Raw genomic sequence first — 12,270 nt, 5'->3', positions numbered from 1 at the left:
TGCGGTTCGGCACTGCTGCTAAACAATGGTTCCAGGGATATGTATATTACTCAATAACTGGATAACTACAACTTGCTAGATGAAGTGTACAGTGGTGCTCTGACCCAAATAGGAAAACAAAATAGCTCTAAATAGAAAATAGTATGGTGGGCACTCACCACATCTTCGTATCATCATCTTTATTATTACTCACATAAATCTTCAGCAGGAAGGCTACAGCAGCTGTTTCGTATTATCTAGAGCTTCATTGGACCTAACAGCTTGTAATTGTATCACATATATCGGTGTGAAACAAAAGACAACCAATCACCATTTATATTCACATAATGTGACTTACAAATGGAGAACCATGTAAGCTAGATAAATGAATTCATGTCTAGTCTGTCATTAAGGACCCAAAGGACCCATTGCATTAGTCCTGATAATCCATTTGGACTCTTGTTTTATATGTCTCTGAACACCAGGTTCAGGATTCACTTTTTCCAATCCAACGAACCTTAGTAATTTTGAATTGCCACAGTGCGCCTCCACTACATGGAAAATCATACACTGTGCTCCTCTACCAGTACATATAGAATAAGGATGTTCTCTGATCATGATGAACTGTTTGATCGATTTTCCCCAAGAAGTAGAAGCCGCAGGGGCAAAAAATAGCATACACAATGAAACTTGAGCGGCATGTAAACCCTGGACTGTATGTTCAATGCCTCCAATCCTAATAAATCTGCTACACATATAGGGGAAGATTCATCAAGACCTGTGCTGAGGAAAAGTTGATCAATTGCCCATAGCAACCAATGTCTTTTATTTTTCAGAGGCATTTTCAAAAACAAAATAAGGGATCTGATCTCAACTTATCCTCAGCACAGGTCTTTATGAATCTCCCAAATTGAACTTACAACAATTTTTACTCATCAAGTTGCCTTTTGGGACTAGGGGGGAGATTTATAAAACCTGTCCAAAAGAAAAGTTGCTGAGTTGCCCATAGCAACCAATCAGATCGCTTCTTTCATTTTTGAATAGGCCTCTGAAAAATAAAAGAAGCAATCTGATTGGTTGCTATGGGCAACTTTTTATTTTCCGGCCCAACCAAAAATATCATATTTATGATGGGAAATTATAAAGATATACGCATTTATGCAACTTTACGGTAACGCTGAAATGTTATCTTTATACTGTAGGTCATTACAATTAAAATGATACCCATGGTTACATGCTTTTTTGTAATTGTACCATTATAAATAAATAAATACTTTTTTTAACAAAAGAAGTATGTTTAAAATGGCCCTATTCTTACACTCTATAACGTTATTATTTTCCAGGGGTTATATGAGGGCTAATTTTTTGCTCTGTGAGCTATAGTTTACTGTACAGGATCATTAACGTTATATTCTAATAGACGGAGCATTTCAGCACACAGTGATGCCAAATATGTTGTTTTATTTTTTAATGATTTATTTTTTTACACTATTTAAGACCCCACATTAGACTTTTGATTGCAAATACTGATCAGTGATATGCATAGGCATAGCACTGATCAGTGTTATCTGCGATCTGCTTCTGTGATCTGATTGTAGAAGATGTCCGCGAGCAGGTGACTCATCAGACCCCAGCAATTGCACTGCGGATGGTCCGATGAGTCTGCCTTTGTACTAATCTGGGAGAATAAAGTTATTACATACAAACGCGTTGCAGAATTATTTTTTTCTTTTTTCAATTCCACTCCACAATTTATTTATTTTTTTACTACATTTTGTGATAAAATGAAGTGCAAATAGCCAACAAAATAGTTAAATTGCTATATATCAGAAACAGAGGGGCGTACCAATAAAGTTAAAACAGTTTTGGAGTCAAGGCACTACAGGCTACACAATGTATGGAAACAAAATATTTTTTTATATACTGACCTACCAGCAAAAAACAAGCCACCTGCCTAGTCAGACAATACAGTATGTCAGGTGTGTGCTTAGTGCTTTCTATCAAGATTCCATTATCCTTTCTTTTGAAGCTACAATAAATAATACATTAAGTAATAAAGTAGCATACAGTATAGATCCACCATAACCAAATAAAACAAACTTTCATAAGTCATTTGTTTTTCTTTAATTGCTATCAATGAAAACAGCAGAGGATTGACAGTAGAAACCCATGGAGATCAACAGTTTATTCATTTGTCATAAAATAAGACATCATTACAAATGAAAGCTTGCAGTGTGTTTCTTTCTAACACTTATATACACACATTCATTCAATCAATCACAGAAGCACAGCTATATACTCCCGGGTATTATTTGTTCATTGGACACACAACATGTGTTGCATTACATTAACATTTTCAGAAAATTAAAAATATATAATGCACATATATATTTACATCATTTACATCCATACACCACAGTTTGTATTTTTTTTTTTTTTTTTTACTATAACATTTTTAAAATAAATTTTCAGCCCCTACAGTGCTCTGTCTTTTCTATCATGGTCCCAGTGATTATAATGTAAATGAAAGGGCTTAAAGTGTACCTGTCATTATAAAAAACTTTTGATGTCATAGATCAGTAGAATGAGCAAGGAGAGGTGTGTGCTTCGTGCCATCACTCCTGGCTCTGTGTAAGGTGACCAGGACGGACTCATAAGTCTATAGGGCCCTCCTGCTCACATACAAAGAGCAGCTAGATTCACCTACTGATTGGACTGGGCCTGGACATACCTTTTGATATGTCCCTAGGATATGCCAAAGGTTTTTATAATGACAAGTGTATTTTAACAAGCTCCAAGGGTATCTCATATATAATGTTATATACTTGAGAAATGCCATTGACTATAATATACACAATTAGGATTGGTTAATAACAGAACTTTACAAATACAATCTTTTTGTGGAAAAGAAATGATGTAGCAGCTTTAGAAGGAACCTTTCACATTAAAAATACAGACAAATCCTCAGGTGCATGTTATAAGCAGGAGGAGTAGAGCAGAATGATATATACAGAGTTGCTAAAAAAATTATAATAAAAAAAAAGTAATAACTTACAATGGAACTTGCCATGCATTCATTTGAGCATGCTTACAGAAACAGTTTTCAGTCAATAAGTAAAACCATCCAGTTTCAGTAAATAAATCACAAGTTAGGGTGGGTTCACACTACATTTTGATGTTATGGGGAGCGAATGCACCTGAAGGGAGTGATAACCGGCGCTCCCGTATCCCAGCTGGACCCGTATCTCATTTATTTCAATGAGCCTCATTTCTGCCCCTTAACCAGTTTTCTGACGGGACCTAAAACCATGGTATGCCACGCTTTTCACTCCCCCAGCAGGATCCAATTCCCATATCTTCATAACGTAGTGTGAACCAGCCCTTAGACAAGGTGCACACAGTATTTTGAACAGACACAGAGCAAAACTATTATGGAAAAAATAGCATCTTTGTCCTGTGTTTTAGGCCCCCTCCTGACCAAAATAAGGCTCAAATTACTGTGTGCGCACATTGTCTTTTACAGATTTTTTCTTTTCCCATAAACGTATATATTAACCTGCTCATCCACATCTATTACATGCACTTTCAGACAGCAGTTTTAAAAATCAGAAAAAGAACAATAATAAAAAAAAATTTTTTTTTCCATCTTGCTTGTCCATTTAATAATAAAAGCTGGGTCCAGATTGTAGTTATTTCCATGGAGTTGACATTTAAAGAGTACCTGTCACCAAACTAAACTTTTAATATACGGTTCCTATGTGGAAATATAAGACACTTTGCTATTATAATTCTCAACCTTTATATGTTCTTGATGTGATTCTGTTCTGTTGTGTTCTGTTCCCTGCCATAAGTCAAACAGTTAGTTTGGTCTCCTCCTGGTCTGGCAGGAGACCAAACTCAGGAAGTTCATGTGGGGCATTAGTGCTTCAGTGACGTCGCGCCTGCTGGGGAATTCCCACTTTCTCCTGCCGGGAGCAAGAGGAAAGGTATGATACAGAGCTTTTTAACCCCTTAAAGACACAGCCAATTTTATTTTTGTGTTTTCGTTTTTTCATCCTCGTCTTCTAAAATCCATAACTCTTTTATATTTCCATTCACAGACACATATAAGGGCTTGTTTTTTGTGTGACCAGTTGTACTTTGTAATGACATCACTCATTTGACCCTAAAATGTATGGTAAACCCAAAAAATTATTTTTTGTGTAAGGAAATTTAATCGAAAATCATAATTTAGCAAATTTGTGGGGGTTTCGTTTTCACGCTGTACACTTTACAGTAAAAATGACATGTTTTCTTTATTCTCTGGGTCAATACGATTAAAATGAACCCCCATGGTTACTTACACTTCTATTATTGTACCGCTTTTAATAAATCTCAAACTTTTTTTTTTTTTTTTACAAAATCAGTATGTTTAAAATCGCCCTATTTTGACCACCTTTATTTTTCTGTATTCAGGGATATGTGAGGGCTAGAGATGAGCGAACTTACAGTAAATTGGATTCGTCACGAACTTCTCGGCTCGGCAGTTGATGACTTATCCTGTGTAAATTAGTTCAGCCTTCAGGTGCTCCGGTGGGCTGGAAAAGGTGGATACATTCCTAGGAAAGAGTTGATTACTTATCCTGCGTAAATTAGTTCAGCCTTCAGGTGCTCCGGTGGGCTGGAAAAGGTGGATACAGTCCTAGGAAAGAGTCTCCTAGACTGTATCCACCTTTTCCAGCCCACGGGAGCACCTGAAAGCTGAACTAATTTATGCAGGAAAAGTCATCAACTGCCGAGCCGAGAAGTTCGTGACGAATCGAATTTACTGTAAGTTCGCTCATCTCTAGTGAGGGCTCATTTTTTGCGCCATGATCTGTAGTTTGTTTTAATATCATGTTTGCGCATATGTGACAGTTTATGGTGACAAAAAAACTGAACTTTTGGACGGTGCACGAAGTGACGCTATGCAGCGCCGTACATTTATGGCACGTGTCCTTAAGGGGTTAAAGCTCGGAAAATTTTGTTACGGGCCGGAGGGGTGTCAGGAGTAGTTAGGGAATATAATCTGAGTTAGTTTAGAAAATATGGTTTGATGACAGGCACCTCTTAAAGCATGCAGGTGATGATAGCACCGGGGTGAAGGTTGTGTCTTAAAATTTCGTGGCAATTTCCGAGCCTGAGACTTGAGCGGGGTTTCAAGTTCTATAGACTTGCGTGGGATTTTGGCAAATCCGTACTGTGAGCATTAAAACTTTGCTCAAGTCACAGGAATGAAAGTTGTTGCAAAAATGTAAGACATATTTTGCCACCCAGCCATCATCGGATGTACACGTTGATAATACTACATTCTAAAAATAATCTTATCAGTTATTGCAGTAGTTAAAGTATACATCTGATGATGACTGGGTGGCAAAATATGTCTTTACATTTTGCAGCAACTTCCATGCCGTGTCTTGTGTGAGGCTTCAATGCTCAGAATACGGATTTGCCAGATGTCCCATGCAATTCTATTCTAATCAATGAAGCTCTGCACAAATCTCAGGCTTGAAAGTGGACACGAAAGTTAAAGACATATTTTGCCACCCAACCATCATCGGATGTATACTTTACTGCAATAACTGATAAGATTGTTTTTAGAATGTAGTATTATCTAAGTCTAGAAGTTCCAACATGTTTCCTATGCTAAATTCAAAGTCAAAATCATGTTCTAAAGTAACCTTTCACTTATGACCAAACAATGGACAATGGATAAATATTTATCAAAACTTTATATCCAGAACATTTAAAGTATCAAAATATCCTCAAATCATTTAATCATGCTATACTTAATAACTTTTATTACATTCATTTTAGTGGGGCTGAGTTGCAACAAAAGACAAAGTCAATGGACAAGAATGGGCGCGGTTTCAACAAAAAAATAAGTAAAAAACACCCAATTTTTGAAGAGCTGGCAGACACTATTCTCATTGGAATTTTTTTTTTTCCTTTCTTAAATCCTTAAAACAAATTGTGGGAGAACTGTGCTGGGCATATTAATCTGAGCATGCATTCTATAAGCTTTATGGTTAACAAAGGAATTTTTAAGTAAAAATCAATGAATGGAGCAAGTTGCATTGTATTTTTTAAACTAAATATTATGCTAAAAGTGCATTAAATGAACAGAAAACAGTAGGGCCTATGTAGTGTACTACTGTCCATGTATTTATGGGTTTGAGACAAGATGCATTATGGAGAACCAATCTTTTAGGCAGATAGTGATAGGGAAAGATGTCTTACAAAAGATGTGTTACAAAGCTGTTTAACTTTCTGGCAGCAGTTGATTTGAAATAAAGTGTTTTCCACCAGAGTGCCCCTTTAAGGACATTGATCTTTTGTGCTGACCACACAAGCGCTGTAACATGTACTAATGTAATAACATTTTAAATCATATGTACAAAGACAACAACATTAAAATGTAAGGCTGCCTGATTGTAAATATTTTATCTATTTAAGTTGGTAAATGTTAATGATATTTTCCCTTTAAAGAATGAAACTGGTGAAGGGAGACTAATAAAAAGGATTAAAAAAAGAATATGTAAAAAAATGCACCAATCCTAAATGTTCACATAACCACCTAAGGAATTCTTTACCTCATAAAAAAAATAGAATGGCCTACTGATTTCTAAATCGATATAATCTGTGCTATGTAATTCTCAAAAGTGCTTGTAGACCAGTCAGGATAAAAACTCTAAATATTTAAACAACACTGATTATAAAAAAAATGGCACTATTTACTCAATGTGTTCAAATGACAGATTATAGTACTGTGTTTGCATTCTGGAGAAAACGGCGGTGGCGGCCCAACAAATGATGGAACAACAAAGGTGTAAAAATAGAATCAAAACCTGTACAGAGGAAAAGTTTGCCAGTTGCCCATAGCAACCAATCAGATAGCTTTCTTCATTTTTTAAAAGGCCTTTGAAAAATATAAGAAGCAATGTGAATGGTTGATTTGGACAACTTTTCCTCAGACCAGGTGAATTTCCCCCATTGATATCATGGTGCTTTCATCACATATATCACGGTCATTGTCTATAGCTAGTCCAGTAGAAAATATCTTCCTAATGAACACTGTCACTGTCTTATAATACACATAAGAAGCGATGAATTCTGGTAACACAAGAACTATTCTAGAAAATCATCTCCTTTAGAGGCACACAATAAACAATATGGGGAAAACAAGATTCTTCATTTAATGGACAAGTATGTTTTCCTAACCGTGGACGGGTTGTTGGTTATGCCTGATGCGGCCGTCAAAACAGATTTAAAAGAGAACATAAAAACAGGGCATCAATTCTTAGCTAAATATTCAGCGATCCTGTCCAGCAGGTGATGCTCCACTAGAACACATAGATGCGGACACTAACTTCATCAATACGCTCTGACAAAAACATTCACCATTCAGAATCATTAAGATCTGGTCATAAGTCTGAAAAATGAATATAAAGTAATATTGCATTGTGCAATTCAACTAGTGAATGCATTTCCATTACTCTTTGGACTGTCACAAACTTCCCCCACTGTAAAATTGCTTGAAGTTTTCAAGTCTATTTCAACACACCCAATGAAGGCCTTAGTGGTACAGGCAAAAATCCAAATGTTGCGCCAAATGTACAACAGAAAAACATTCAGGTTTTCCTAAGGAGCCTAGAAAAATATAACATCTTCCTTGTTTGTGTCTTCATCAGCAGGTGGTGCTGGAGGAGGTATGGAAGGGGATAGCAGGTGGCCACTGCTTTGTCTGTAAAGGCTTGTGGGATATGTTGGTATCTCACTGGTAGCATCTTGTCCTAAAGGGTCTAAATAGTATAAAAACGAGCAGACAGTAAACAACTATGAAAATATAAATGCACGTAGAGAAATATGTATGTTCATTTAAATCCCAAATCTAGAAATACAATACACCATGCAAGAAACAGCTATGTAGTTTACACTCAGGTGCTAGATTGCATGTACGACTGTCTCATTTCTCCCTAGTAGTTAACCCATTCCCTCTTTGGCGATTTTTCATTTTTGCACTTTTGTTTTTTCCTCCTCACCTTTTAAAAATCATGACCCTTTTAATTTTGCACCTAAAAATCCATATGATGACTTAGTTTTTGCGCCACCAATTCTACTTTGTAATGACATCAGTCATTTTACCCAAAAATCTACGGCGAAACGGGAAAAAAATTTTTTGGGGACAAATGGAAGAAAAAACGCCATTTTGTAGCTTTTGAGGGCTTCCGTTTCTACGCAGTAAATTTTTCGTTAAAAATGACACTTTACCTTTATTCTGTAGGTCCATACAGTTAAAATGATACCCTACTTATATAGGTTTGATCTTGTCGTACTTACGTATACGTTTAAAATTGTCATCTTCTGACCCCTATAACTTTTTTATTTTTCTGCATGCAGGGATGTATGAAGGCTAATTTTTGCGCTGTAGTCTTAAGTTTTTATCTGAATTTTTGATCACTTTTTATTAATTTTTTTATGGTATAAAAAGTGACCAAAAAAAACGCTATTTTGGACTTTGGATTTTTTTTGCACGTACGCCATTGACCGTGCGGATTAATTAAAGACATTTTTATAATTTGGATATTTACGCACGCGGCGATACCACATGTTTATATTTATTTACTTTTTTTATGGGAAAAAGGGGGTGATTCAAACTTTTAGTAAGGAAGGGGTTAAATCATCTTTATTAACTTTTTTTTCCCCACTTTCTTTTGCAATGTTATAGCCCCCGCGATGGTCCCAATCAGCCTGACTGAGCTGCTGGGAAGCTTTTACTTTCCCTTTAGATGCGGCAATCAACTTTGATCGCCGCGTCTAAAGAGTTAATGACAGACATCAGCCAGATCGGCGATGTCCGGAATTAGCCGTGGGTTCTGGTTGCTTATAGCAACCGGGACCCACCAGGTATGATGCACCTGCTGAGTGCGCGTCATACCTTGGGAGCCGCTTATGGACGTTTCTAAACATCCATATGCGGCAAGGGGTTGAAGAGAACAAGACAGCTAGTTCACCAGCACTAAACCAAATATACTGGGTTATATTAGGGGTGAGCAGCTTTAAAAAGAGGGGCTACTTACATATCGTTAGTATTCCCTGAGTTCTGCCCAGTACTAATTCCGTTGCCATTCCGAAATGGAGGGGCATCCCTGCCTCATCAATATTCACTACCCAGCCCACCCCCTTCCTACATATGCAAACTTCATGACTCTCACCTCACTAGGACATGAGAGCCTGTGAAATGGGTGAGCGTTCACTACACCCAGAAGGCAGAGTGCTTATTTCCCCCACCGGCAGGATAGTGAAAACCTTTACATATTCATGAGAGGGGCAGCCCAGGCAGTAGATATGGAGAAGACAGGGGAATTCGGCAGAGCCGGCCAGGAGGCAGGTGAGGGGACCATTATCCGCTTACACTGCGGGTGACTCAATCAGCCCCCCCGAGCCCTGATAATGCCGCAGATTCCGTGATCAGTATTGATCACAACATTTGAATGGCTAATGGCAGGAATCAGAATGAACACCGATAGCAGCCGGGACCTGCTTTGCATGAAGGGAGCACAGCTCCTGCCCTCGCTTAACGTACATGATGTAAATGTACGTCCTGGTACGTTAAAGGGGTATTCCAAGCAAAAACATCTTATCCCCTATTCAAAGGATAGGGGATAAGATGTCTGATCGTGGGGGGCCCGCCGCTGGAACCCACCGCAATCAGCCTGCAGCACCCGCATTCTATGTGGGGTTGTGTCTCCAGTTTTGGAAACCTCCGGATTTCGGGGACTGGAGACATAACGCCACGCCCCCTCCATTCATGCCTACGGGAGGGGACATGGTGGCCATTACACCCCCTCCCACAGACATGAATGGAGGGGGCGTGATGTGACGTAACGTCTCCAGTCCTGGAGTTTTCCAAAACTGGAGATGCAGCCCCGCATCTCCCCGCGGGTGCTGCAGGGAGATAGCAGCCCCCCCCCCCCCCCCGATCAGGCATCTTATCCCCTATCCATTGTATGATGTTTTTGCTCAGACTACTCCTTTAAGTACCAGGGAACCAGGACCATCATTTACATCCAATGTCAGTAAGGGGCTAAAGTTTAATTTGAAAACATAGTGGTGGAATTCATTAACCTTTTTTCTCCCAATTAGAAGAGTGCCTGGTTAGGTAAATGCATCTGGCAGGAGATGTAGGCGTTCTAAATAGGTTCTGGCTTGGTGAGAGAGCAATGGAAGGCATTTGCAAAACAGCATCAGAGACAAACACACAGCTGGTAGAGACAGCATAAATGTTCTGACAACAAATGAGCTTTTTCTAACTTCAGATACACAGCTCTCGATAAAAACAAGTATATCAAAGTAAATAGTGATGCTATGTTGCATACATACTAATTTATTTATTTTTTTAAGGCAATTAAGAATAGGCATTATAGGGAGATTTATCAAAACCTGTCCAGAGGAAAGAGTTGCTGTGCAATGGTCAACTCAGCAACTTTTCCTCTAGACAGGTTGTGATAAATCTCCCCATAGGTTCTGGATGACAATTCCCCTTTAACAGTCCCATCAGCTTACCTTGCTGAAAAAATGCTACTTGACTGCTAACTAGGCTTGGACTGGCTGCTCTTCGGCTCTTTATAGTACTGTCATCTTTCTCAGAAAGCTTGGACGGAAAAAGTGGCCTGTGACCTATGGATGCTAACACAAACAATAACATAAATTTATTAAAAATGTGGTGATGGACATTTAGATAGTTAACCATAAACTAAGATGGAAAAATCCTTTTCAAGTTGAGTTAACAAGTGGATCGATGATGTCTCAACCACTACCATCACTTTATTTCTCTAGAAAGGCAAATTCAAGTATTTTACCTATAGAACATAAAGAATTAATTGGTGTCTTCTTTCCACTAACCTGAACTCTCGGTCCGATGAGAAGCTTTTCCTCTACTAGACTTGTCCCTCCCACTTTTCGTCTGTGTGGCAAGCTTTGTAGGTATTTGCTGCTTTGTTAGTAATGTGGGCTTCTGGATCTGGTTAGTGGCACTTAATAAATGAATAGGCACGTCATTTTTCAATGCTGGTCTTGTGTCCATAGAATTACTGTCCCTGCGTGTGACTTCAGGCCTCTCCAGGTAGTCTGCAGTGGACACAGATGCACTGGTTTTGGCTGCAGGTTTCATAACCAGCTGACCAGCTCCTTCTACATTCTGCATGCCATCTCCATTAAAACTTGCAGAATGTGTTAAACCCTGAAAATTAAACACATTGGTAATGTCACTTTTGAATGGCCTTTTTTATGTACTTCATGTTACAACATGAGTAAACCAGACAGATTTTACTGCACCTATATTGATGTTTACATGGTGCGATAAAAGGAATTATGAGTTTTCAATTTTCCTTCACTGGAAACAATGAGGGGGATTTATTAATCTGTTAAGACTGCTTTTTTCATCAAAATTTGTTGCAGGAAAAGTTTCAAGCTTGTCCCGTGTGACTTTTTTTGAGACATTTAATTTAGACTGTTTAACTTTCCTGACCATTAAGTTTTCTTATTTAGATCATTTTGTGCAGTGGTCACTAATTCATCACGTGCAACTTTTTGTGAAAAGTACAATTACCAAAGCCCGGGGTAAAAAAAAAAAAAAAACTATTATGTGCCCACCCCTAAAATATCACTTTTATTGATCAGTATTAAAAGTCCAAAATGTTAATTAAAATCAAAGGTCTGGTGTCATCTTCTGAAATATCAATGGTCTGATTGATCACTAATGTACAGGTGGATCTGAAGTCTCCACCTACTAGACACCAGCACCAGAACCTATTGTTAAAATAACCAACGTGCCCACTCTACATGTTTCGTTGCATTTAGCAACGTTCCTCAGGAGGGTAATGGGCAGTCATGCACGTGTATGGGAACACCACCTTTTTATAATCTTGACCCCTATGACCTCATCAGACTTCCTCTCTAATGGACCAATTCTGATCCTCGGTACTTCCTGGCTCCTATAAGGTCCAATCAGTATCCGTTAGACATCTATTACCTTCTTAATACCGGGTTATATCCCATCAATCCATGTGTTTACTTAGGTCCTCTCCCCTCCGTGACTATACTACTTCCGCTATGGGGATATCCTTCGTGCGCGCGCACATATTCGCATATGCGCAGTTGCTTGCGATTCCTTTGTTTCACTTGTGCATGGGCATATAATAGGGGTGAGCACATAATAGGGTTTTTTTTACCCTGGGGTTTGGTAATTGTGTTATTGTCCCCTTACCTACC

At 38.4% G+C, this 12,270-nt stretch overlaps 1 protein-coding gene and 1 long non-coding RNA gene across 2 annotated transcripts in view; one reads left to right on the top strand and one right to left on the bottom strand.

Moving 5' to 3' along the window:
* The first annotated feature begins 1,495 nt into the window (after positions 1 to 1,495).
* On the top strand, positions 1,496 to 4,373 carry LOC130367735 (uncharacterized). Its single transcript, XR_008892151.1, has 2 exons — positions 1,496 to 3,137; positions 3,371 to 4,373. It is a non-coding gene; the product is annotated as an uncharacterized LOC130367735 (long non-coding RNA).
* A 363-nt stretch (positions 4,374 to 4,736) lies between these two features.
* Positions 4,737 to 12,270, bottom strand: part of ARHGEF18 (Rho/Rac guanine nucleotide exchange factor 18) — a 328,222-nt gene continuing 320,688 nt past the window's right edge. The window contains exons 29-31 of the mRNA XM_056570400.1: positions 10,903 to 11,239; positions 10,564 to 10,686; positions 4,737 to 7,799 (exon numbers count right to left, since the gene is read on the bottom strand). Coding sequence (XP_056426375.1) covers positions 7,648 to 7,799; positions 10,564 to 10,686; positions 10,903 to 11,239 — 612 coding nt within the window. The 3' untranslated portion in view covers positions 4,737 to 7,647. The remainder of the gene's footprint in view (positions 7,800 to 10,563; positions 10,687 to 10,902; positions 11,240 to 12,270) is intronic.

The sequence above is a fragment of the Hyla sarda genome, chromosome 1 (assembly GCF_029499605.1).
Source record: "Hyla sarda isolate aHylSar1 chromosome 1, aHylSar1.hap1, whole genome shotgun sequence".
NCBI lineage: Eukaryota > Metazoa > Chordata > Amphibia > Anura > Hylidae > Hyla > Hyla sarda.
Note: the sequence above shows the minus strand (reverse complement) of the source record. Positions and strands in the feature narration are given on the sequence as shown.